The sequence below is a fragment of the Carlito syrichta genome, unplaced genomic scaffold (assembly GCF_000164805.1).
Source record: "Carlito syrichta isolate Samal-C Ts95f unplaced genomic scaffold, Tarsius_syrichta-2.0.1 Scaffold304470, whole genome shotgun sequence".
Lineage (NCBI taxonomy): Eukaryota > Metazoa > Chordata > Mammalia > Primates > Tarsiidae > Carlito > Carlito syrichta.
Genome location: NW_007248566.1, coordinates 105255 through 132883, shown reverse-complemented (window position 1 = coordinate 132883; position 27629 = coordinate 105255). Strand labels below are relative to the sequence as shown.

General features: G+C 47.2%; 1 protein-coding gene across 2 annotated transcripts in view; it reads left to right on the top strand.

Moving 5' to 3' along the window:
- The first annotated feature begins 733 nt into the window (after window positions 1–733).
- LAMB3 (laminin subunit beta 3) overlaps window positions 734–27629 on the top strand; it is a 40285-nt gene continuing 13389 nt past the window's right edge. The window contains exons 1-13 of one of the 2 annotated variants that reach the window (XM_008059990.1): window positions 734–806; window positions 1935–1999; window positions 2810–2964; window positions 14867–14981; window positions 15525–15598; window positions 18638–18829; window positions 20499–20562; window positions 20892–21085; window positions 22931–23051; window positions 23832–24020; window positions 25763–25918; window positions 26373–26569; window positions 26961–27072. In XM_008059990.1, coding sequence (XP_008058181.1) covers window positions 1972–1999; window positions 2810–2964; window positions 14867–14981; window positions 15525–15598; window positions 18638–18829; window positions 20499–20562; window positions 20892–21085; window positions 22931–23051; window positions 23832–24020; window positions 25763–25918; window positions 26373–26569; window positions 26961–27072 — 1597 coding nt within the window. In that variant the 5' untranslated portion in view covers window positions 734–806; window positions 1935–1971. Of the gene's footprint in view, window positions 807–1597; window positions 2000–2809; window positions 2965–14866; window positions 14982–15524; window positions 15599–18637; window positions 18830–20498; window positions 20563–20891; window positions 21086–22930; window positions 23052–23831; window positions 24021–25762; window positions 25919–26372; window positions 26570–26960; window positions 27073–27629 lie in introns of those variants that run through there. The other variant, XM_008059989.1, reaches the window with a different exon arrangement.

The window sequence follows — 27629 nt, the reverse complement described above, 5'->3', positions numbered from 1 at the left end:
CTCTGCTCATTCCTTTTAAGCTCTCTTGGATGAATTGACTTTGACCCCTGCCTGATGAATCTTGCCTTTTAAGGATCCTCCAAATTCCCCCAAGAAGTTGGAATTTTCCACTTTTTCCCCCGTGGCAGAGAATTGGTGCTTTCCAGGTTGCTGAATGTTTGGATCTTCTCCTCTTCTAATCCAATGACATGTCTGGGGCTCTGACACTCTGTATATGATCCTTGATCTTTGTGTCCTCTACCTGGTCTTCTGTCCAGGGTGATCCAGGACTTAAGAGGAAGGAAGAAATGCTAAGTTCAGTGCCTGGCACAAACACGGGGGCCTTTCCTCACCCTAGGAATCCTAGTCTCTGACGATTATTTACGTTTGCCTGGTGCCTTTCACTTGTGGTTCCCCCTCCAGCCCCACAGGCACCCACAGGCAGGCGGGCACTTGCTGTGAGGCCTTTGGGATGGACCCATTTGCCCAGTCCCGTTCTGGGGGGTGGGGGTGCAGTGACGACAGATGGGCGTGACGGCTGCCAGATTCCTGAGACCCGCCCTGTAGCCCTGTAGTAGGACTACACCCAGCCAGGAGTCTTCAGAGGTGAGGCTGTTGTTTAAAAACTTGGAGCCAGGAGAAGAGACCCCCACATTCAAGAGGAACTCTCGGGTGATCTGGAGAAAGAACAGCTGCAGCACGGAGTGAGGTATGTTACCTGTCTTTACCTGCCTGGGGGGCTGGATGGGGAAAAAGGGCTGTAACTACAGGTGCCTGGGGCCTGGTTGCAGGGCCTGATTCATTTCTTTTCCTGGGAGTTCACTCAGGTGTTCACACAGATGTTCACCATGTAGGTAAAAATGTCTGCACTGTTTGGATTGCTTTTTCACATCTGATAAGCACCTCAGTGACTTAAAAGAAAGCAGGTTCACATCTGGGGTTAAACACAAAAGAGAAGTGGAAAGAGTGGGCTAGTCCTGCTCAGAGTTCCTTGTTGCAGAGGGATTTCTAGTCCAGGAGTAGGAGAGCCGAGAGAGGACTGGATGAAAAGTCAGAAGATGGCTCTCTCTTAGGTCGTCATCAGCTGTGCGACCTCATGTCTCCTCCCTGGGGCCCTAACTCTTGTGGGAGAGGATTGGAAGAAATGATTTACGGCATTAGGACCTATAATTTAAAGATGCCAGTAATGCCTTCAATTCCCCCTCTGTCCCTGCCTTGTCAAGTCCCAGCCCTCCACTCCAGCCAAAGGAGTTTGTAGCTGCCAGTGGAGCAGAGCGAGCATCCGATCCAAGCCAGAGAGAGGCACTATATGTGCAAGAATGGGCATGCCTCAATAAGGCAGGCTTGCTGCTTGGACCCCACCAGTGACTTCTGAGCATCCATTTCCAGTCTTGCGAGTCCACCTCCCTTGTTGAGCCCCACTCCATAATTGGAGACACTTGGAGTTACTTCCAGTTCAGACAAAATCCTCACTCACTTGTTAAAGATGCCAGGCACACCTCTCTTCCTATGGCAACCCAGCTACCTGCTTAGGCTAGAATTGTGGCCATATAGCCCTAAGAAAAGGGCCCTAAGAAAAGCAGTCCTTTCTCTTGGGACAGGAACAAGGCCTTGGACTGTCTAACCCTTTCCTGCTCCCCAGTTGTCCTTGTAGGGGCAGGATAGGGTCCATCCTCCTTCTCATTCATTTCAGAGGAGGAAGCTGAGATCTGTTAGGGGATGGGATTTTCCCAGGGTGCCCTGTGAGTCACATGCCAGCTGGGACAGGAGTCTAGGGCTCTGGTATTTTCCAAGCTTTTAGCTAGAAATGGACCTGCTGCTTCGAAGTGGTCTAGGCCAACTTTCTAAGTAAGAACTCCTGAAAAAAAACTTGGGTTCAGAAAGAGAAAAGAAAAAGGGCAAATGTGCTCCAGGGGTTTGCATTTTTATACCCAGGCTATTTTGCTCTGTCCCAGGTGAGGTCCTCTCTGGGGATCACCCCATTGGCTGAAGATGAGACCAATCCTCCTCCTGTGTTTTAGTAAGTATTCCTTCCCATCCCTCTAGGCCCTGTTTTATAGCAGGGGTGACAGCCATGTATAGGAGGAGAGTTTACCAAAATGTGAGCATCGCCTGTCCCCCTATAGTCTCATGGATTTGGAACACTTGTCTACTGGGGACACCTGTAAGGTTTCCCCACCCCTCTGGGCCTTTGGGGAAGGGGATTCTCTGCTTCTCTTGAAAGGTTCCCAGGTGTCTTCTTGTTCTTATCCATGGGTGGTTATGGTTTCCTGAGTGCTCTGCCCAGTTAATTTTCCATCCTTTTATTCTCCAGCCGATTCCAGAGCCATCATGGCTTGAGATCTTGATTTTCTGTGAATTGTAGCTGGACACAAGGTGTGACTGGGTCAACTTTGTGGATAAAGGAATAGAAAGAATGCAGGTCTCTCTCAATGTTTCACATGTGGCTCAGCAGTCTCCTCCACTCTGGGCTATTGACAGAGGCCATGCTGCAGGTGATAAGAGTTGAGGTCCATGTCTGGGAGGCCAAGCCTATGTCTCTAACTTGACTTTAAGCCACAAACAGATGCCACATTTTGGGGTCATCTATGGCTTTAGATTACCAATGTTTCTCCTCTTCTCCTTTCCAATTTGGGGCTCTAGAATATAAAATCAGCATATAAAATCTAACACTAGCAGGATTGCAATCATTATCACCAACAGCAGATTGGAACTTGAATGAGTGAGAGGGTCTAGTCTTGCTGATGTCAGCTCCCCTGAGTAATGCTGGGGTGGCTGGCTAGGTCCTTCCTTCTCTGAGCTGCACCACAGCATATCTTTGTGATTTCAGCCTTGCCTGGCCTCCTGTGTGCCCAGCAAGCCTGCTCCCGTGGGGCCTGCTATCCACCTGTTGGGGACCTGCTCATTGGGAGGACCCAGTTTCTTCGAGCTTCATCTACCTGTGGACTGACCAAGCCTGAAACCTACTGCACTCAGTATGGTGAGGTAGGTCCTACTTCCATGGCCCCTGGGACTGGAGGGAGGTGGAACAGAATGAAGTGGGTGAGACTGCCATTTGTTCACCGAATAATTTAAGTGTACTTGGTGTAGGCCAAGCCCTATGCACTGTGGGGTCTGGGGAGTGCAGGAAAAGTGTAAAGTTGGATCCCTACCTCTACGGAATTTACATGTTGAATGGGCAAGGGACGTGTACGAAAGGGTCCCCCCGCAAAAAAACCAGAATTATATTTGGAGGGCGGGCCCCTCATAGTATACTTTGAATTTGTTCCTCTGTACTAAATGGTCAACCAAAGTTTTCATCTAGACGTTTTGAGAAGTTTGCATCATGATTTGCGGAAGAAACGGTCCTGAGTTGTGGCAAGCAGGTGACTGGTTGTTCACCACAACAACGTATCTACCCACACTGTGCTGAATATTCAGCAGTTTTTTGTTTGTTTGTTTTTTGAATTGGAATCTCACTCTGTCACCCAGACTGGAGTGCAGTAGCCTCGACCTGCTGGGCTCCGGCGATCCTTCCAACTCAGCCTTCCAAGTAGCTGGAATTACAGGCACGCACTACCATGCCTGGCTGATTTTTTGATTTATTGTACAGATGAGGTCTCGCTGCCCAGGCGGGTCTTGAACCCGCGGGCTCGGGCAATCCACTCACCTCAGCCTCCCAAAGGGGTGGGATTACAGGCTGAGCCACTGAGCCAGGCCAATTCAGCAGTTTTTGACCAAAAATGACATGACCCCCATGCTCCACCATCCCTATTCACCCAATCTTGCCCTGAGCAACTTTTTTTGTTCCCCCAATGAAAAAATTCTCAAAGGGGATGTTTTGCTGATATGGAAGAGACAAAACAAAAAATGGCAGATACACTAAAAGGCATCTAAATTGATGAATTAAAAATCTGTTTTGAGCAAAGGAAAAAGTGTCTTGGTGGGTGTATTGCATCAAATGGAGAGTACTTTGAAGGTGACTGAAGTTTAAATATGTAAGAATAAATAAACATTTCTTTATAAATAAAATCTGGAGTTTTTTGGGGTCCCCCCTCAGACTTAGAATTAGCTGATTGGCTCTTTTCTCTCTTCCGGATAGAGCGGAGTCTTCTCTGAGTCCTTGAGTGTGGCCAGGATAGTCTTTCAAGTGTTGGGACTAGACAAATAGACAAATATTGACCCTTTAGGTATGTAGAGTCTAATGTGCTGACTTGGCTGGGGGAGCACAGTGCTAGGATATGTGCACCGAGCTATGTTCTTGCCATGGCAGGAACTGAGCTGTGCCATGGTCGGTGAGATAGATGAGAAAGTGACTTGAGGTTATCCTGGAGTGTCAGAGACTCAGTTGATAAGTTGGAGCAAATTCAGGGACTCAATGCTTTGAGCCAAGATTGACATTACCTATTAGGCAACTGGTTTTTCAAAGAGCTGTTTCTTGCACATTGCCTGTGAGTTTTTTTCTTTTCTTTTGCCTTCAGTAAGGAGAAATCTTTTTTTTTGTTTGTTATTTTACCAAGTTGAAATCACTCAGTGTTTTCTTGTCTCCCCACTGCTTCATTTGGCCATTTTGCTCCCTCAAAGCCTAGGTTTGTACAGGGGAATGGGCAAGGAAGTGGTTTGTCTTGAGTTTCTGCAAACTTTGGGGGAAAAAAGTGAGAGAGGGCAAGAAGGTGAATGAGAGAGATTGATTGCCATGAAGGAGACTTGGATTATCTGTGGTTTTCCATTTCCAGGCTGCCCTTGTCCTCAGGGTCATAAAAGGTGGTATCTGATATGGCCTCTGGGCCTCACTACCCTTCTAGTCCCTGTGTTATCTTAGCTATTTTTAATCAAGAATGGTGCTGGGTAGTGACTTTGGGGGTGGCTGTGGTTTCTGCGTCTCACCCACTTGGATGTGGGGAAGCCCATTTGACAGGGTTGGGTAAGAAGGCCAGTCTCAGGCGAGTACTCCCTGTGGGCCAGATTACTCCATAAGCATCAGAGGACCTGGCAGTATTGAGCTTTCTAGGCAGTAGAGTGATTTTAGCTACTCCCACCCCACACATACCCCAAATCATGTGCCATTGAACCTATGTCTGAAAATTTGAGGGAGATCTCTGCTGATTTCCTTCCTCAGGCTAACTCCTCTTCTGAGGGGAAGCAAGGAGAAGTCAGAGGCCTTCATGTTGGAATGCACCCTCATTCCCAGTCCTGTCTGGACAGCCTCCTTCCCTGTAGACCTGGGGCTTTTGACTTCACCCTGGCCTGCCCTCTGCCTCCCTCGGATGGCCCAGAGAGCCAAGTGCCTTCCCTGCTCATAGCAATCCCCTGAGAGCAAAACAGAGTGCTTGCAAGAGAGAAGTCTAGACTTTTGCAACCCTGGGGATGGATAAGTCTCAGCTATTTTTCTGCTGTGAAAGCTGAGAAGCATTGACTCTTTTTTTTTTTTTTTAATCTATAAAGGGAAATAAATCCATGTAGCCGCTTGGACAGATAGGGGCATCTTGAGGGCAGTGTGCAGTTCCAGGTCTGCCACTAACTGGTGGTGTGACCTTGAGCAAGAGCTTACCCCTATCTAAGCCTCACTTTCCCCTTCCATAAGCGAGTATTAGATAAGGTAGTCTTTAAGATTCCTCTTTTGCTCCAATATTCTTTGGGAATGAGCTGACTGCTGACAACCAGCATCTCTCCTTCTACTTCTACCTGCTTGCCTTCTACTTCTCCGTCTTGTTTCATTTCTCATTTCCTCTCCCTTAAATGCCTACCTTTCTCAAAGGCCATGGCTTCCAGCAATGAAGACATACACTGAATGCGCAGAGACTTTCTTCTAGTTCTCTGTCCAAATGTACCCTGAACCCTCAGTGGGTGCAGTGGTGGCTGTGTGATAAGAATTAGAAATTCAGATTTTAACTCTGTTGAGTTCCAATTTCAACTTTTGAGTTTATTTTGTTATTAAATAATACCAATGGCAACTATAATTTATTAAGCACATATTATGTGCCCTAGGCATTATACTAAGAGTTTTTGAGTTTATTTTGTTATTAAATAATACCAATGGCAACTATAATTTATTAAACACATATTATGGGCCCTAGGCATTATACTAAGAGTTTTATATACATCATCTCAATTAATGTTTGCAATATCCCACAAGGTGGTTCTTGTTATTCCTGGGAACTGTTGAGGGGGTTTGGGTGTGAGCTGGGACCTTAACGTGTTGATTTTTCTGAGTAGTTAGAGGTAGAGGGTTGTGCTGGACAGTCACAGCTAGAAATGAGGCTGGCACAAGACAGAGCTACATTCCTCCTGCCTGCCCCTTATCTTTCCCCCTCATCTCTCTCTACTGTCTCCCACTCTCATACACACACACCTCCCTCAAGTCAAGGCCTCTGGTTAGTGCCTCTGTTCTATCTCCAGGCAGGGGTGACATGACCAGTCCTGAGCCTAGTACCGAATCACCCACACCTGCTGCCTGCCTACTGATGTGACATGAACATGAGTGCAGTGAGGTGGGATTTATGACCCCTGCATATTTCTGCCTTCCTCACGCCACGCCCCACCCCCAACTCCAGCTGACCTCAACAGAGGGGGACTCAGCAGAATGGAAGCTGCAGGAGCAGTGGGGATTCCTTCCAGACTTCCAAGTGTGGCTCCTTTTTGTGGGCCAGTTTAGGCCTGTTGGCATGTTACCTCCTCTGCCCAATTCTGTCTTGGTGGCTAAATCCTCTTGATCTCAAGGGCTTGCTTCTGTGAACTTTGGGTCCATGTTGCAACCCTTGCAATGGACACAGGACTCAGCCAGCTTTACAGCACGTCCTTCTCCACCCCCTATCTTTGTCCTTCTGGGCTCTCCCACCTTGATGACCCATTCACTGTCTGGACAGTTTGAGGCTGTTCTTTACCAAAATGACCTGAAGTTGCAGTCCCACCCTGCCCCCTTGTTTTCTTTCTTCTGGTTCCTAGACAAGTTCTGGGAAAGCTTATTGCACTGCTCTTCCCTCAATCTCAAGGCATGGATGAATATGTCTGTGACTCTCATTCACTTCTGTGCTGTCCCGAAGCCTCATTTGAAAAGTGAGAGTAATGATGTAACCTATTTCAGGGGGTTGCTGTGAGCACTATATAAAAGGATGTGCAAAGTGACCATCGGCATGGTGCCTGGAAGACACTAATTGTTCTATCTGGCCTTTACCTGTTCTTCACCTCCTGGAGGCTATATCTGCATGCAGAAGCTGCCCCATCTGTGAATCACACTTCCCTGATCAGGATACACATTCACATACCTCACTGAAATCAACTATTTTCGGACCACCCTGTTTTGTGCTTCCCAGGGTGACAGTTGCCAATCTGATTTTCAGTGGGCTGTTGGAGAATCCAAAGGTAGTCATGGTTAGTGAAGTTGCCTCAGACTGGGGGTGAAGACTCTCTAGCTCTGGTTCTGGATCAGACACTAAGAATAGGGATGTGACCCTGTGAAGGTCATGGCTGCTCTTAGACCACCATATTTCTACATATGAAATAAAGGAGTTGGCTTAGTCAACCTGTACTGTTGGTTCAGCTCTGATGACTCTGTCTGTTTCTTAGAGATAGCTGGGCTATGTGTGACCCTGCAGGTCTGCCATCATCTCTCGCAGGGGGTGTGATGGCAAAGGCTGAGGCCAAGCCCTTAGGTCGTCTCTGGGCTGGGTTACACTCCTTTAGAACCAGCAGGTTTTATCTGAAAGTTTTCCATCCCTGATTTCTTCTCCTGACAGTGTCTCCTCTGGTGTTGTGTCTGCTCCCCTAAATGCTTTATTTCTCCTCCATTCCCTCCCTTTCTGAGGGAAAAACTTAATTACCCAGTTGTCTTAATAACAACCTTATACCGTGCATTCCTCAGGTTAATTAACTGTGTAAACCGAACAGCTGTCATTTTATCTCTTGGGAAAAAGCTGAGGAACAGTAGCCAGTTGGAGGTCCTGCCTCCCCAACACACATAGGTACAAACGCATGTAAGAGCACCCACACCTGCGTGCACAGACCCCCAACAGCTGCTGCCTTTCTTTGTTTGAGAATTGACTGTTATCTTGACCTTCAGGGAGACTAACGTGTGGGCAGGGGATGTGTTCATATAAAGACTGTGATCTTGTCCTCTGACCACAGAGGACTTTGAACCTGTCTTTGACCAAAATCTCTGCTTTCAGCTGGGTGTGGTAGCTTGTGTCTGTAATCCCAGCACTTTGGGTGAAGGAGGTAAAAGGACTGCCTGAGTCCAGGGGTTCAAGACCAGCCTGAGCAACATGGTGAGACCTTGTCTCCACAATAAATCAAAAACTTAGCCGGGCATGGTGGTGAGCACTTGTAGTTCCAGCTACTTGGAAGACAGAGGTGGAAAGATCGCCTGAGCTCAGCAGGTTGAGGCTGTGGTGGCCTTGAGCATGCCACTGAACTCTAGCCTGGATGACAGAGTGAGACTCCTACTCAAAACAAACAAAAAATAAACAAAAAACCCCAAACCCCTCTGCATTCTTGTTTCTAGAAGCTCTAAGTAGGTTCAAAACTTCCAAAGCTCTACCATGGGGGTTTATTCTCTTGGATGAAGCATTATTGAGTTCCTTGTTTACAATACAGATACCCTTGGGAGAGGCACCACATTAAGCTATGATCTACTATTCATCCCTCAACAAGGATTTGTTTATCAGAAACTTACTTAACTGTGACGTTTGAAAAGGGTCTCAAGAGAATAAGACCCAGAATGAGTTTATTTTTGAGGGGATAGAATAAAATGGAAAGGGACATTGGAGGGAGGGTTGCTATCAGAGAGAAGCAAAACTTGGGCTGGTGGCATGTGAAATCCCTATTGTTATGGGCTAAAGACTAGGACTTGTGGAATTAAAGGCAGAGAAGAGAGGGAAATGTGTAATGGGAAGGTCTGAAGACAAACCTGGATAGCCTTACAACTTGATAGCCTGGATAGCCAAACAGCTGGATAGCCTTGACTTCTCACCTCTTTGCTTCTGGGATTCAGGACCCTGGAAGTCTCTGAGCAATGTATTGCACACCTACATTGCTTCTTTGCCCAGCCTTCTACCCTCTGTCTGTGGCCAGGTCAGGGGCTGTGGGAAGGTATTACCACTGGTAGAACCTGCAAAGGTCCCAGGCATACAAGCCAACTCTCTGCACTTAGATCTAGGGGGACAGCTCTGTTTTGGGAGAGATTTGTGGTGGAGTTAAGGCTGACCTTTCTGGGGGTGGGGAAGAAGGGAGGGAGTTTCCTAAAATTTCCAGTGGTTGCCAAGTGACTGCTAGGTCCCATAATCAGAACATCACAGGTAGGTTTGGATTCAGACAGCTGGGGCAAGAATCCCTGCTTCATCCCTCCCTAACTTTATGGACTTGGACACATTTCTTAACTTCTCATTTTCCTAATCTGCAAAATGGGGACACTCACCATTTAGAAAATGTAATATATCTATCTCAGAGATTTTGGAAGGATGAAATAAGATAATTTTTGTATGTTGCTCAGGAGAGAGGCTGGTACAGTATTATTTTGGAGTGTGTGACAAACATCATCTCCAAATCAGCTACATAAATTGACTTTTCTGAATTTAGTTTGAATGACAATAAGAACTGTGCCGAGTAAAGTCTTTGGTCAAAATTTCACTTCCTGATAAAGAAAAAGATGAAGTTGAAAGTGCCTCCACAACACTGTGGTCCTCTTCCCACTCAGCACCAGCAGCAGACCCTGACTTTTGACCTCTACTGGTAATACTACCGACAGAGAAATGATGAGGCTTTAGAATTACACTGTGGTATAATGGAGGTCTTGATGACCAAAGGCTTTGAGGGCTTCCTTCCTTTGCCCTTATTACTGGGAAGAGTGTTTCTCTACTACAGCATCTGACTAATGTCCTATTTTTCTCTTGCTTTCTTTTTATATTTAGAAAAGGGAGTACCTTTAACTTCTGGGTTGATAAGCTGGACAGGGAGAATTCTAACAGCATGTTGGAGCAAGATGAAACTTTATTATTTCATCCAACCTCTGCCTTTCACTAGTGATGGAGCTGAAGTGCAGGAAATGGAAATATCTTTTCTTGAAGGCAGCTGTTTTTTTTGTTTTTTGTTTTTGTCCTGGTTTCCATTCTTTTGGACCTGACTTGTGGCCATGACCCTGACTGTAGCTTCTTAGGTGGACAAGGTGGCCCTCTAGCTCACTCATGGAGGGAAGCTGTGTCATACATGACTAGATCCTGTTTTCCAACATTTCCTCAGAATTAGCTCTGTTTTCTGCACAGGCACAGAGCTTTAACTTGCAGGTGCCTTGCCTTTCCACCCACTTCTACTGTCATTCAGGACCCTGTTGGCTCTTACTCGCTCACTCCTTTACCCTCCCCTAGCTCTCTGGGAGGGTTTGTCTTCTAGCCAGACTGTTGAGCTTCTAGAAAGCTCTAGGTTAAGGGAGAAGGCCCAGGCTTTCCAGCTGGAGAGCAAGCAGGAGCCAAACTGTCTGGAGGCCTGACAGGCTGAATTGATACTAATGCTATGTCTCTGAGGTAATGAAGCCAGGAGAATGCTGGCCAAATGACCCCAGAGAGGGAGTCGGCTACAGCTGAGAGCTTCCATCTCTGAAAGAGACAGGGGCATGTAACACATGAGAAAGGAAGAGCCTCACATTGAGACTCACACACATACCCACTTACATTTACACTTATGTATATGAGCACACTACATATAAGCCTGCAAGAATAAAGCAGAAAGGGAAACTGAGGCTCAGAGGAAAGAAAAAATTAGTGACTTCTCTTCACATGGACTTCTGCTGTAGCAGCTCTATTTCAGGCTTTCTTGACAAGCAGAGCTACTTAAAATACCTGTCTCAAGCCTGTTGGTGTAGTCTGTCTCTGAGGATGGCGATAAATCCCTCCTTTAGCTATGTTACTATGACAAGCATCACATAGTTGGTAAGCCGATGAGGCCACCTGATCCCTCCATCAGTGCCTGCACACGTGGAAGGAAGGCGGAGAAGGCATGGGGTATCCCAGATTGTCCCTATGAAGACTGAGAGAGGTGGAAGGGTAATAAGCCCATGGTGAGCATCCTGGACATTTGTTGTTGGCTATGTTTTATAATACCTATCTTCCTGAATGTGAAAGTCAATATATTCTTAAGGTATAAAACTTTCAATATATTTAAAAAGTAGCGAAGAAGGAGAAAAGTTAATTATAATCCCAATACCCATAGATGTTAGATTGAACTGTATGTAGTTGCCATTTGCAAGTCAAAATGGGTGAATCAGCCATTTCATATACCCTAATATATTGGTATGTTTCCTTCCAAACATTTACTATTAAAAAAATATATATTAGATTATAACATGTATATCGATACAAGTTATGACCAGCTTATTCTCATAGAACATTGTAGTAAATCATTTCTCCATGCAAATAAAATTTTTCTCTAAACAGCATTTTTAATAGTTACAAATGTCCTGTCATTTGGGAGGATCAAGGGCATTTCCGCAGTCTCTAGCTCCTTGTCCTATGGCCCAGAGAAAGAAAGAGGCTTGTTTCTGGCATCTTCTGACCAGGGAAGGGCTGGGACCAGCTCCCAGCAGAGCTGGGGAGAGAGCTCTGATGACAGGAGGCTGGAAGGCAGCTGGCTCTTGTCTCTCCTCAGGACATGTGCTGAGTGTAGACAGAGGATGGGGAGTGGAAAAGTTTGTCCCTCAGAGGCTGGGCAGAATATGAAGGGCATGCTCACTGCCAGGGACAAAATAGGGGTCCAGAGTGGAATCAGACTCCAGCAAGGGCCTCCTCTTGTCCAGAAAAGATTATTTTAAGTGCTCAGGTATTTCTGCCAGTGACAGATCACCAGTCTCTGTGGTCACTGAGTTGGGTTCACTGGAGAAGCTGGGTTTCTTCCCAAAATTCTCCCTCTGCCTCAGACTTCCCCCACAATAAGCTTCAAGGCCAGACCAAGCCCCTCTCGGGGTTCACTGGGCAAGACAGAGATTGCCATCCCTTCCCATGATTTTCAAGGTCTCTGCCACTCAACTGGCTTCCTAGTGGCAGGGAAGGGGTGAGAGGGAAGGAGAGAAGAGAAGGAGGTAGTGAGGGATCCTCTCTGATGCTGACAGTGGTGACCTGTCAATAGGAAAATCATGCCGTCTCTTTGAACCTCAGTTTTCTCATTTGTAAACAGGGTTAATACTGCTTATCACATCAGGTCATCGTGAGATTTAAATGGTTATTGCACTGAAACTTCCTAATATAGCACTTGGCACATAGTTAGCACTCCATCACTCAATATTGATGTTTTATTACCTCCTCACTCCCCCATCCCTCTTCTCAAGCTCCCTCAATGCAGGAAGGGAGTGCCTAGCAATGATGTTAATGCGAACAGTTGGTCTCTATTGAGCGTTTACTATTTATTCATTCAGCAAATATTTAATGAGGGCTTACTATGTGCTAGGCACTTTTCTGAGCACTGGAAATACAGCAGTGAAAGAAAGCAAATTCCTGCCCCTCTGTAGTATACATTCTAAAAGGGGGAGACAGACAAGAAACAAATAAATAAACAGACAACAAATGTATGATGTCAGGTGGAGACATGTACCATGAAAAATAATAGCAGCATAAAGGAGTACACAGTGACAGTGACAACAGGGATCAGTAGGTACTGCTTTACAGAAGATTCATGTGCCAACCATTACTCGAGCCTTAAACACCCACAGAGTGAGAGTTTAATAAAGCATTTGTGGACATGCATCATGTCCAAGCTGCATCTTCCTTGCATCAGGAAGAATGGTAATGCTCTTATTTTGCAGGTTGGAGATAAGAGCTGGAAAGTGTGGTGGGAGGTACAGGCCCAAAGAGTCCATCACACTCCTGGTCCCCTCTGCACTCTCTGCTGTTCTGAGCTGTTGCAGTCTTGGAGAGGGACAATGGGTGTTGGACAAGGAAGGTCTATCGCTCAAGATATAGGCCCAGTCTACCGATACAGACTCTTTGAGTTTGAGTTGTTAGGCTAAACCGTTAAATTTAGCAGATACCACTTGTCCTAAGATATCAGTTGAGTTAGCACATTGCCCTCCTTGGAGAAGACAGAGTTTCAGGAGCCAGAAGACCATAGAGATGACCACCAGATCTTTCCTTTGTTCTGGTGAGTGGAAGCTTAGAGGAAAGCAGAGGGGTGGAGTGTGTGGCGGGACTGTTGACCCAGAGGGACCAGCAGGTCTGAGAGGTTCTTGTCCAAGCCTTGCTTCTACCTTTGGGTGAGTTTGGAGCCTTAGGGATAGTGTTTCTTAAGCTGAACACAGGGTTTGAGGCCATGGTTACTCTGAGAAAACAGATTTTGTGTGTGTTACATGGAGGAGCCAGAGCAAGATCATGTTGTGTTTGTGTGTGTGTGTAAATGTGTGTATATAGGCACAAACTAAAAGAACAAAGGACACGTGCCCTCTCTGGTCATGTTCTTTTTCTTGGTGATCTCTGCCCTCACGTGGAGCCCGTGGGGCTCAGTTCTGGCTCTTGTCTCAAGTTAAGGTATAGGCAGAGTCTGGGGAAGGTGCGGTTTCTTGGGGACTGCCCCAATGAGGCTGGTTTCCTTACTGTAGGTAGGGAACACCAGACCTGGGAAAGATCATCATGCCCCAGTTGTCAGTGCTAGAAGGTCTTAGGGATCATCTGAATCTCACTAGAATGTCAGCTATCTGAGGGTGGGGTCTTTAGTTTGTTCACTGTTTTAACTCCAGAGCTCAGAGCAGAGTCTGGCACATTGAGGAGAGACCCAGAAAAACCAGAATTTATCTATAAAACAGTGTGTATTTATTTTTACATGTTTAAACTTTAGTCACCTTTAAAGTACTCTCTTTCTGATGAAATATACCTATCAAGACGCTTTTTCCACTGCTCAAAACAGTTTTTGAACTCGTCAACAGTTTGGTGACTTTTAGTGTTTCTGCCGTTTGTTTCACCTCTTCCACATTGGCAAAACATTTCCCTTTGAGGACTTTTTCATCTGGGGAAACAGAAAATGTTGCTCGGGAAAAGATCAGGTGACTAGGAACAGTGGGCTCTGGGGGTCATGCCATTTTTGGTAAAAAACTGCTAAACACTCAGCTTGGTGTGGGCAGGTATGCTGATAAAACACCCATCATGAAACGGGCAAATGCGTTGAAAGACTTCCCCCTCAAAAATTCACTGAAGCCAAATGCAACCTCTCACGACAATGCCAGTTGGTACACTGATGCTAATGGATTCCTAGAACACTTACCTAGCAAGGAAAGCCTGTACTACAAGGGGCCCACCCTGCAAAAGATAATTTCATTTTCTGGGATTTCCCCTCATAGTATATGCTCAATAACTGTTTGTTAGATCAATGAAAGACTCTAGTGCAGCACCCACTCAATTTACAGAGGAGAAAACTGAGCCTCGGAAGTGAGATAACAGAGTTAAAACTGGAATTCCAAATGTCCTTGTCTTTTTTTGGTGTCCCCTCTTCCAGACATTCAAAAGCCCAGTATTCCCCAGGCTGCCAGAATTAAATGAGATAAGATAGAAAACTTTCTAGCCTGTGCCCGGCACACAGTAAGCACTAAATTAATGTAAATTTTTCTTCCTCTCTTTTTGCTCTTGGCACTTTTCTCAAATTTCTCTTCAGGGCAGCGTCACATACCAAAAATTATCTTTTCCACCACCTTGTGCCTCATCTCCAGTCGCACATCTATTTACTATTCACTTGCATGTGTGAGAAGCAACCCAAAGGCATTACATTATGAGATGACCAACAGCCCTGTCTTAAGGGATTATTCTTTCCAAGTGTGTTAATGAAATCAATGGATTCCTAAGGGTAGGATTTCTGTGGAGGGGATGTACTGGAATCTCAGGATGCAAGGGGGGAATTCTATTAGGACCCGTCTCTGAGCCACTGCTGTCTCCCTCTCCTGCAGTGGCAGATGAAATGCTGCAAGTGTGATTCTAGGCTGCCTCACAACTACAACAGTCACCGAGTGGAGAATGTGGCTTCATCCTCTGGCCCCACACGTTGGTGGCAGTCACAGAATGGTGAGACCCTGCCACCTACAGGGGTCCAATTCTGGAGGCTCCATGGGATGGGGATGGATGGAGAGTGCCCAGGAACGCTATGGGTCTCCCAGGCATTTCTTGGGGTGGCGTGACATGGGTGGTTGACTAGCCAAACCTTCCTGCTTCTGTATTTGGGGTCTGTTGGATGTCATAGGTAGAAGAGTTTGCCGAAGGTTAAGGAAAGGGTGTGAGGAGAGAGAAATGCCTTTATTTCACTCCGTTTAGTCTCAGCGGGTGAGTTTGCTGAAGGAATTGAGCCTTGGGAACAACTCTGTGCCTAACAGACAAATTGAAACCCTCCAAGGTCCTAAAGGCATCAGGTGATGGTGGTAAGGAAATCTGGCCAAGAACAGATAGGATCTTAGAATGAGAACATAAGTAGAAACATTTGGGTACCACTGCTCTCTAAGAGAGAAAATCAAGGTTAGAGAGTTTCTGATTTCTTAAAGCTAGTCTAGGGCTTCTTTAGTGCCGAGAAAGTGGAAAATCTCTGGCCTAAAGTTTTACTTTTTGTCCTTCCAGATGTGAGCCCCGTTTCTCTGCAGCTGGACCTGGACAGGAGATTCCAGCTTCAAGACATCATGATGGAGTTTAAGGTGTGCTTCCTGGGGATGGCAGTGGATAGGAAAGGTGTCCTGGGACATGTGGGCATAAGCCTGTGGAGGAGCACAGTGTTCTCGTCTTCCCAGACTGGGTGAGACTCCCTTCCCCAGGCTGGGGTGACACTCACCATGAGCCTATATCATGGTGACAGCAGCAGTTTTGCTCCTGGGAGAACAGTGGCACCTCCAGGTTCCCTGTCTTGGTCATGCAGTAGTTGTATATCCTCCTCCTCTCTCATGCCCTCTAATTAATTCAGCTCTGCCAAGGGCTAGTTCAACAGGGCCTGGTTGCTTATTGTATGATTGTGTACATTTGGTCTACTCTGTTTTTATAACTTGGCAGATTTGACTGAGTTTCGCAAACAGTCAAGAATTCACCTATCCACATGACAGATGTCCTTTGGAGCAGCTCTCTTGGTGGGCAATCCATTCATTCAGTGCTGTTACTCCCAGGCCAGGCAGTGGCTCAGGCCTGTAATCCAAGTGCTTTGGGAGGCTGAGGCAGGAGGGTAACTTGAGGGCCATAGTTCGAGACCACTCTGTCACTACCAAAAAAAAAAAGTGCTATCACTTCTCAAAGTACTTTCAGATTCTGCTCTTAGACCAGCATTCTGGGATAATTCTTTGGAAGGGAATATTTTCATTCATTTGTGTCAGGTCATTTTTTTGTTTTCAGAGAAGATTTGACTTCAATCTGTCTACATAAATAGTCAAATATTCAATGATCAGTTTGTTTAATAAAATTAGATGATCAGAAAGCATGTCATAATTTTCAGGAGAGAAAATGAGCTTGAAATAAAAAGTAATAGGACCTAGTTTCTTACGTGACTGAAAAAGTTGACTCTGAGAGCCTCACCCCATGTAAAGGTCAAAAGTATTTTGAGAAATGCCAGCGTCATCTGAATAAATGCCCAGTCTCTAAAGGTGACAACTTTGAAGGGCAACATTCATTTGGACGGATGCTGCTAACTAATCTCATTGCTTTATTATCACTCAGCCATTCATTTCTGTCAGTTCTTGCTGCACACTGAACACTGATTATATGTTAGGTGTGATATCGGATGTTAGGGGTGGAAAGATGAATAAAGCAACATCACAATCCTCAAGCTGCTTTTACCAAATGCAGGGAAGACAAAGAGCCAGCAGTGAGAGAGTGTGGTGTGTGCTCTGATATGGGTCCGAAGATACTCTGGGAAGCATATGAGGAGACATCTTGCTTGCTCTGTCTTGAGTAGGCTTGTCAGAGAATGCAGCCAGGGGAGGATGAACCTTCAGAGACCAGTCATTGCAGGTGAAGCACAATATTCCTCCCAGGGAAAGAGAACAGGAAGCGTAAAGACCAGGAGGCAAGAGGCAAGAAGGAATATAACTGGGGTAGGGGTGAGGGGATGCACACATGGTCTGGAGGGGAAAATGTGCTTGGATGGTGAGAAGTAGAGATGTGGAGAACTGCAGCTGCTGAGAGATGAGTTTACAGGGTGAGAGCAGACTAAAGATTCATTATTCACTCAACAAATGTGTACTAAGCACCTGTGTGCTAGATGCTGGGTGCAACTGTGAACAAGACAGACAGAGGAGCCTATGGTCTAGTGTACTGGTTTTCAACCAGGGAAATTTTGCCCTCCCCTTCCCACTCCCAGGGCATACTTAACAATTTCTGGAGACATTTTTGTTCGTTGCAGCTGTAGATAAAGACCAGGGATGCACTAACCATCCTGCAATGCACAGGACAACCCCTGCCATTAAGATTTCTCCAACCCCAAATATCAACATTGCCAAGGTTGAGAAATCCTGGTCTTTTGGGTAAAGAATAAAAAGCAGGAAACCAAGGAATAAATAATTGGAAATGTTGATGACATTTCTGAAGGAAACAAACAAGATGCTGAAATAGAAAATAATGGAGGTGGGGTAGAGTGGGCAGAGCAGGAGCTACGAAGAATGAAGTTTAGACAGGTAGAAAACAATCTCCACAGGGAAGTGACATTTAAGCTGAGAACAGAGGATGGAAAGGAACCCACCAGGGGGAGGAGCATCCCAAGCAGAAGGAACACAGGACAAAGGCTCTGAGGAAGGTGTAAGTTCATGTGAGAGATACAGGTGGCCTGAGTTGAGCCAGGGTCCAGAGAGCCCTGGGTCTCTTTTCTCACAGTCAGGAGTTCAGATTTTATTCAAGAATAGTATGTTGGACGACTTTTACCAGAGAAGTGACACAGCCCGCTTTATGTTTTATGAAGTTATGACCTAGGTTAGAATGAACATGGGTAAATCAGGTGGCACCTACTAGAGAGGTTGCAGGAAGGTTCGTCTTGACGCTGGGGAGACAGACCCAGACCTTATTCAGGGTCTGCTTTGGAGACTGAGTTTACAAACCTGCAGTTCAAGGAAATGGCCCAAGCTGGGTGATGTCAGCATAATGGCCACATTTAAAAATGCCAGAAATGGATGAAATCACCACAGGAAGGAGCAGGGGTGCAATATGACATACAAAAGAGCTCACATTTTATCTTCAGGCAAATGCAGACCGATTGAAGGATCTCACAGATCAGATAACTATTCAGGAAGATCTTTCTGGTGAAGTGAGGAGTGTGATTTGGAAGGACAGGACAGTGGCTAGATGTGAGTTCTATGCGGGGGCAATCAATCAGGCTCAGCACCATTATGGCAGTGGCTAGAGAAATAGAGATAGAGCTAGAGAAAAGAGAGAGAGACAGAGAGGAAAGATATAACCCAGAGCTACTAGGGACTGAAATGGCTGGCTGTAGGAAGTGTAGGAGTGGGAGAACTCTCTGGCTTGGAAGGCCCGAAGTGGGCTGAGCCAGGGACCCCACCTTCTGGAAGGCAGATTTAGTTTCTATTTCTTTCCATCCCCCGAGAAGAAACTTCTGTGGCCCATGGTCTGCCAGGAGGATTGAACTGGGATCCTCATGTGCCCACTTGCTCCCACTGGGCCCCCTTTCTCCCCTCCTCACTGGAGGAACCTGTTTGTGGGGGCACAGCACTGGTGCCTCCCCTCCCCACACTGTGTCTCTGCAGGGGCCCATGCCCGCTGGCATGCTGATCGAGCGCTCCTCGGACTTCGGCAAGACATGGCGGGTGTACCAGTACCTGGCTGCCGACTGCACCTCCACCTTCCCCAGGATCCGCCAGGGCCAGCCTCAGAGCTGGCAAGATGTTCGGTGCCAGACACTGCCCCAGAGGCCTAATGGGCACCTAAATGGAGGGAAGGTAGGTAGAAGGGACCCAGAAGAAGTAGGCACAGGGTGAAGTCCTTGATGTCCCACCATTCACAGTCACGTAGACTCTTGAGAAGAGATGAGAACACCCCTGTGATGAGAATGCTTCCTGATGTCTTTCCTGAACTTCTCAATAACGACCCCTCCGGCCACCCTCAAAACATTTGTTGCTTATATCCTTTGCTGTCTGAGAGGGATATTTCAGAAACATCTTGGGCTGCCACATTACCCAACCCTATCCTCTTCCATAAGCTCCCTCTCCCATGACTTTCTGGCATGTTCCTATAATAGGATAAAATCAACGTTACCCAGTGTGAGGACTTTGGAATGGCTGGTTAGATTCAACTGAGCAAAATATACAAATTTAATTTCACCACGGTAAGATTTAACAAAAAAATGAACTTTTTGGTGTAAATTCATCCATCCAGCCCAGCTGTAGTCCTTGGGGGGTAATTCTGGTACAGCCCAGAGCTCCAGGTCATCTGAACTTAAACCTTGAGCTAGAAATGCAAACCTGCCTTTAGAAACACTCAGAATGTTTCTTCCCAAATCCTCCCAACTTGGGTCAAATTCTTTAATTTTTTTCATAGCTGCTTTTCTCTACCCCCTAGCAGGGGAGGCTGTAGTTTTTCTTTCCCTATATGGTGAGGCTTCCTTTTTTTTTTTTTTGAGTTGGAGTCTCACTCTGTCACCCAGACTGGAGTGCAGTGGCACGCTCCCGGACACCGCAGCCTCTACCTGCTGGGCTCTGGCGATCCTTCCGCCTCAGTCTTCCAAGTAGCTGGAACTACAGGTGTGCGCAACCATGCCCGGTTAATTTTTGATTTATTGTAGAGATGAGGTCTCACCAATTTACCCAGGCAGGTCTCAAACCCGTGGGCTCAGGCAATCCACTCACTTTGGCCTCCCAAGGTGTGTGATTACAGGCTGAGCCACTGAGCCCAGCAGTGAGGCTTTCTTTAGTTGAGACCCTCAGAGTTGCTCTCATGTGGACTAAGTGCTCAAAGTGGGGCCCTCTTTGTGGGCAAAGCACCTCTTTCCTTTGGGTTTAACAGTAACTCCTTGGCTATACCCTTATCCAAATGGAGGTTAGCCACATTCTTCGGGCCTCGCATTCAGACAGAACTTTTTCCACATTTGTGGAGGACTGATGTGAAAACTCTTTCTGGGATATGCAGATGAAGTCATATCTAATGAGTGGTTTTTGTTCTAAATAAAGAGCATACTTGAAATTGGGGTTGTCCAGAGTCATCACACCTATGAGTCCTTGGGTTCCGGATGCTGTCATTTATCTTGGGTCATTGGCAAATGAGTGTATCCTAAACCCATCATATATGGACTGTATGTCTTACCATAATTTTTGGCCCAGGAAAATCAGGAAATTTTTTTGATGCCTATATTTTCAATGGAGAGGAGAGTTGGTACACACACTCCCACGCACGCCCTCCACACGTACCCACACCCCATTTAGGGCCCAGTGATCGTCTTGCTCTCCTAGAGCAGTTGGCACCCCTCACATCCTGGTCTATCTCAGGCTGCAGGTAAGAAGGACCTCAGGACCTGAGGAGGGTGGGGCACTGAATGGAAAGGAAGGTTTCTTCTGAGCTCTGGGCACACTGTTTATCTCATCTTCAGTTCTTCCCTTTCCCCTCCCTCTATAGGTTCGACTTAATCTTATGGAGTTAGCATCTGGAATTCCTGCAACTCAAGGTCAAAAAATTCAAGGTCAGTATGGCCGCTCCTTTGGTACATGAGACTCTAGTGGGAAATGAAGCAAGGTTGGAACTCCAGTCGTGAAAAGTTCCTGATCTTTCATATTTTTGTCAACATGGTTGGGGATTTAATACTTGCCTTGCTTATCCCATAGGGGTATTGTCTTTAGGGTGCTGTGGGAAGGTTGAGGGCTGGAGAGGGTAGCCCCTTGTCTTACATTATGGAGGCAAGGAAGAGAAATGGTGAGATCAGAACTCTTTCCCAAAGAGACTCTGTATGCGACTTTCTTTCTTTACTTTCCCTTCTCCAACCCTTCCCTCCTTGCTGTTTGCTCCTCTCAGAGTTGGGGGAGATCACGAACTTGAGAGTCAACTTCACCAGGCTGGCTCCTGTGCCCCAGAGGGGCTACCACCCCCCCAGTGCCTACTATGCAGTGTCTCAGCTGCGTCTGCAGGGGAGCTGCTTTTGTCACGGCCATGCTGACCGCTGTACCCCCAAGCCCGGAGGCCCTGGAGGCCCTTCCACCGCTGTGCAGGTAACAGCCCAGGGTGAGAAGGGGAAGAAGAAGAGGGCAGGACCAGGGCAGACTAAGGACATTCTTGAAGGTCACATAAAGCAGGGAGGGCATTCAATCTAAGACTTGGATATATAACACTTCAGCAATAATGGAAAAGAATCTAAGTGACTGTCATCTTAAAAATCAGAATTTTGTGGTACCTCTTTAGATCTGCCTTATAATTTGAGATGATTTTAATTTCAGTTACATTTATGTGTGGATATTGAAGGGGGAGCTTAAGGCAATGGTTCTCAGTTCTGGCTACACAATGTAATTTCACTGGGAAATTTAAAAAAATGGCCCAGACTGCCACCCTAAGTTATTCTGATTTTAATTGGTTTTTAAGGCTCCCAGGTGATTCTAATGTACTGCCAGGGATGAGAACCACTGGTTTAGGGATTCTTAAGTCTCATCTAGTAGTGGATGTGGGGCAGGGTGAGAGAACGATGTTCAGTACTGATGCTAAGTCTAGACCAGCAGAATCAGATTCAGTAGAGAGGGATGGGGGTTGAAAAACTCCAGTTTAACAAGCCATGCCCCCTCCCTGAGATTTGCTGAAATCAAACTTGAGAACCACCGGTAGAGAAGAGAAAACCTTGAGCAAAGATGCAGAAGGATCTATCACTTCCTTTTTCCAGGACTTCAGTTCTGTCAATATATGGGAGCATCATGGTTGTCCTGGTGACAGAAAGGCAGGAGGAAACCATGTAAAATGGCCTGGGAGGGAATACAGGTGACATGAGCATCAGTTGGCTTTGTTCTTTCTAATTCTGGGCCAACTCCTGCCCCAGACTGCAGAGGATTCTTTGGGGAGGCAGTCAGGGAGTGTGGCATCTACCAGGGCCCATAAGACAAGTAACTAGAACACAAGGCTGTGTGTCAGTACACTATGGGACGATGAAGAGGGAGAGAGCCACCCAGCCCTGCGGGGTCCTCAAATCTGGCTGCACAGTGGAATCACCACTGTAAAAGGTATTGCTTCCTAGGCCTTGTCCCTGAGATTCCAATTGAATTGTACCGGATGTTTAAAAAATGCTCCCCGGGTGACTCTGAGGTATATCCAGGTTGAGCTCTATGGAATTAGAGGGGCCGGGGAGACATTATGAAGGAGACATCATTCTAGCTGGAGTGAACAGGCAGGATTTTGTTGGTGAATACAGAGAGAAGGGAATTCCAGGCCAAAGGAAAAACATCAGTAAAGACCCAAAGATGGGGAAAAGTAGGGCTTATATGGGGAACAGCTAGCAGTTCAGCTTACTGTGCTGTTAGAAGGGCATGGGGGTGAGAATGGTGCAAACACTATACAGGTCCTTGAATGCCAAGCTGAAGGTGTTGGGCTTAATTTGGAAGGCAATTAGCGCACAATAGTTACTCTATTTTTATACCTCAATGACTCATAGATTGTTGGAATGTAAATTTCCAGAGGTCTCACCAGCTTCTGGAATCATGTAGCATACCCAGGGTATCTGAGCCCCTTTTGGGTGCTGCCTCCAACTGGGCATCCTGGGGGTGTTCGAGGGTAGGGAATGAGCTTATAAAAATCTCACTAGAGGAGTGGTGCCAGGCACACGTGGATACACACACACACATGCACGTATGTGTGCATGTGTACGGGTGTTACACATGCACAAAGACAGGCAGGGAGGCCACTGGAGATGTTACAGGAGCTGGGTGAAGTCTGATGCATTCAGAGAAAGTGTCCTGGCAGGGTTGGGGTCTGTGCCAGGCCCTGAGTGGTAAGCGAAGGGTCCGAGGGGAACTGACGTGTCTGTACCTGGACCCTCTTTTGTTAACAACTCCCAATGACTGACACCCCCTGCCCAGGTCCAAGATGTCTGCGTCTGTCAGCACAACACTGCTGGCCCCAACTGTGAACGCTGCGCACCCTTCTACAACAACCGGCCCTGGAGACCTGCAGAGGGCCAGGACCCCCATGAATGCCAAAGTATGAGCCTCGGGTCACCCCCTCCCCTGTCAGGACTGGGTCACATTCTGGCACCTCTAGGCCTCAGTGACAATACCTGGGACCCAGGGGAAATCTAGTTTTTATTATTTGAATCTAAACTGAATTGCACCCCTGCAATTCCTTGCTTGGGTGGGGTGAAACTTTCTTTGCTCTGTGGGGAGGGGAGAGAGTATTTGGGTGGCATTCACCCATTATCCTCACCCTCCTCCACCACCAAGCCTAAGGGACTATGGCTTGAACCATGCTTTTCTGATTCCATGTGGCTTTTATGGTATTCCTTGGGCCTCCTTCTTCTGGCATCTCCAGTTGCCTGATTGTGTTTTTAACATCTCTTGTTCTCTGATGTCATTTTTCCTACTTGCAAAGGCCCCCTGGGGTCTGGAGCTTTAACTGCAAAAGTGAGAGAAGCAAGGATCCTCAACCCAGAGAGAGACAGTACCCTGCGGGAGACTTGTGGTGGCTGTGGGGAGTGTTGGGGACAGAGTATTCAAAGGGCTCTTTCTTTGACCTAATGTGGCCACTGTTCTTGGGTTCATCCCAACACTGGAATCAGGAGGATTGTGTTCTCATTCTACTCTGCTTTCTTACTGGCCATGGAACCTTAAATTATGCAAACCTTCCCTGGTCTCAGTTTCCCCATTTTTCTGTCCTGAGCATCTTGCAAAGTTGTTAAAGATGCCGGTGAGCTACTGTAGAACGTGCTTTGTAGATGGCCGTGGTGCCGGTCAGGTATTAGCCCTAGGGATTCTCCTTTTCCAGGGTGCGACTGCAATGGGCACTCGGAGACATGTCACTTTGACCCAGCTGTGTTTGCCGCCAGCCAGGGGGCACATGGAGGTGTGTGTGACAGCTGCCGGGACCACACCGAAGGCAAGAACTGTGAGCGGTGTCAGCTGCACTATTTCCGGAACCGGCACCCAGGTGCTCCAATTCAGGAGACCTGCATACGTGAGTAGAGGCTCTGGGACTGTTCATTATTCCCCATCTGCTCTGGGCAAAGGGAGCACATGGTCCTGCGGACATAAAGGCCCTCGGGGAACATGAAGACCTGATGAAGTGTTAGGACTTGTGGGAGATTGTTTTGACTCAGCTGAGCACAACAGAGCAAGTCACTTAACCTCTCTGGACCATCAATCAGTCAGTTGAGCAATCAATATATAGCCCTAACTTGAGGCATGGGAGAGAAAAAAGCAAATATAAGAACAGTTCGTGCTCTCAGGGAACACATACTCTTCAGTAATGTCAACCATAAACACATGCAAAAGAGGGACAAAAGCACTTTCTCCATATATATGCTATTGTTTTACCATGTTGTAATATGGTTTGGTATTTATTTTTCTATTTACCTCAACATCAACTCCTCCATGGCAGAGATTTTATCTTATATTGTCTGGTCCTAGAACATTGGTTGGCAAATCACTGATAATCAAGTAATGTTTGTTGAATGAATATATGAATGCAATGGAATAGAACACCAAGTGAATTCACATAGGAGAGAGTCAACTGGATAGAAACAATCTGACTCCGGCAAGTTTAATCAGGAAAGACTGTCTGGAGGAAGGAGTCTTATATCTTGAAAATGTGTAAAGAAGTCAGGAAGTGGAGGCTGGGGAAAGCTGGGTAACTTCCTGTTGCTATTATTTGTTTATGGAAAGAGTGAGACAGCACTGAGTTGACCCCTGGTTCCAGCATTGACTTGCAATATAAATGAATTTAAGTAAGTTCTTTAACATCTCTGAACCTCAGCTTCTTCATCTATGCAATGGGGATAATAATCCTCGCCTTTTAGGGTTATCCTGAGTATTACATAAGGCAACATATAAGAGTGGCCAGCTCAGTGGCTGACACATCATAATTGCTCAGTAAAAGATGATAATGAAAATGCTTCTATCATATAGGATATGCTCCTAACACTATTCCATCTGCCTTGTACAAGGGGAACCCCCCAAAACTCAGAATTTATGTACAAAATTGTGTATTTATTCTTATGTGTTTAAACTTTAGTCACCTTCAAAGTATTCTTGGTTTGATGCAATACACCTATTGTGATGTTTTTCCCACTGCTTGAAACCGTTTTTGAACTCATCAATTTTGATGCCTTTTAATGCTTCTGCCTTTTGTTTATCTCATCCACACTGGCAAAACTTTTCCCTTTAAAATATTTTTATATCCAGGAAACAAACAAACAACAACAACAAAAGCAACAAAAAACAGTCGCTTGGGGTAAGATTGGGTGAATAGGGAGAGTGGGGCAGTTTTGGACAAAAACTGCCAAAAACTCAGTGTTGTGTGGGCAGGTACGTTATTGTATTAGAAGAGCCAGTCACCTATTTGCTCCAAATCGTAGTGTAACCTTCTCAAAACTCCCAGATAAAAAACTTTGGTTGACTGTTTGAGCTGGAGGAACAAATTCCAAGTGTACTACAAAGGGCCTATACTCCAAAAGAGAGTTCCGTTTTTTTGAGGGGGAGGGTCCATCATAGTTACAGACTTATTCCTCATTAGAAGTTTGTAAGGGCTGTATTATTATCCCCATGTACAGATGAGGGGTTAAGTGACTTGACTGAGGCTGTGAGGCTGAAAGCCAGTGGTGGACCAGGGATGTGAACCAGGCAGACGGGCTCCTAGAATCTGCTCTGAGCTTACCACTTTTCCTTGTTCCTCCCATGGTGGCTGCTTTTGTCTCTCAGCCTGCGAGTGTGATCCGGATGGGGCAGTGCCAGGGGCTCCCTGCGACCCTGTGACTGGGCAGTGCGTGTGCAAGGAGCATGTGCAAGGAGAGCGCTGTGACCTGTGCAAGCCCGGCTTCACTGGCCTCACCTACTCCAACCCGCAGGGCTGCCACCGTGAGTAGAGGGGCCCAACCTGGCACGGTGTGGGACAGGCTGCATGGGGCCACCAGACCCACACTTGCTCTGCTCACTGTGCCGTCATCAGAGGAAATCTCCTGGTAGGGTAGACAAGACAGTGAAGATGTGCCAGGCATTCACCTGGAGGTCTGATTTCTTGCTTTCTTCCCCAGCGCCAGGTGCTGTGCTACTGGCCTCCAGCAGGTGTCAGCACAGGCCCTGGTTGGAAGGTGGGACTGAGTCAGCCAGATGGAGGGTGGGCAAGCAGGCTGTCAAACTCCAGGTGGCTGGAACTGGAGGAAGGCACAGGGGCCATGTGAGTCAGCCATGTCATCTGCAGGGAACGACCTTGTCCACTTCTTTTCCCAAGCTAGGCCTACTTTCTGGATGTGAGGTTGTTGTTTTTTTTTTGTGGGTGTCTACCTGGGCTCAGCAGCTCTCCCTTCTGCAGGCTGTGATTGCAATGCCCTGGGGGCCCGGCGGGACATGCCGTGTGATGAGGAGAGTGGGCGCTGCCTGTGTCTGCCCAACGTGGTGGGCCCCAAGTGTGACCAGTGTGCTCCCTACCATTGGAAGCTGGCCAGTGGCCAGGGCTGTGAACCATGCGCCTGTGACCTGTACAACTCCCTCAGCCCCCAGTGCAACCAGGTATGGGGCGAGGCTGGCTTGCAGAAAGGGCCACAGAAAGGGCTCCTGCACACCTGCATCTCTGTCTCACTTCCATGCTGCCCTTATAGGCCTTTTTTCCATCAGGCTGGACTTCTTCTGTCCCCATTCCCCTTCGGGGAGGCCACCAAATGTCCCTCTCTCTGTGGCTCTCAGCTTCTGGCAATGCGATATGTGCTAACCTTCTGAACGGCCTACTCTGGGCCTTGACTTCAGGGCTTGTCTCTGAGTGGAAGCTCTGGTATTGGGGACACAGTGGCTCTGCAGGTGAGCCCTGTGTCTGTCTGCGACTAGGGAACTAGGTCAGTCCCCATACCAGGGCAAGGCAGCACCTTCAAGGGAGGGTCCACTGACAGTGCTCTCTCCCACCCAGCTCACAGGGCAGTGCCCCTGTCGGGAAGGGTTTGATGGCCTGACCTGCAATGCTGCAGCTCTTCGCCAGTGTCCGGACCGGACCCATGGAGACATGGCTACGGGATGCCGAGGTGTGTGCATAAAGCATAGGGGACACTGCGGCTATGGAGGGCTGAGTATGTGGTGGGGGAGCTCATGAGTCTGTGGTACTGCAGGACATTCCATATCGATACATGTGGTGTGGGCCTGGGCAGCTCTGGGAGTGCTCATGCTCCGGCCTCCCTGCCTCCAGGGCAGGTCTAGTGCCCACGTCCTCATGACAGGAGGGTTGCTCTGTTCCCCACTTCCCTGAGAGAGGGTGTTTCCCATAATCCATCTCCAGGGCAGCAGCAGGGAAGGGAGGGCATGTCTCCTCTGCTCACAGATGGAGAAACAGTCCCGAGGAGGAAGGGTGTCATCTCCCAGAGCTAGTTTGGTGCAGCCACAGGGGCAGAGATCTTGGAGTATGCAGATCAGGCTCTGGTTTTGCCTTATGGGGCGGCTTTGTGCAAGTTGCTTCCCTTTTTTTTTTTTTGGTGAGTTGGAGTCTCACTCTGTTGCCCAGGCTGGAGTGCAATGCCCACTCACGGCTACCCCAGTGTCACCCTGCTGGTTCCAGTGATCCTTCCGTCTCAGCCTTCCAAGTAGA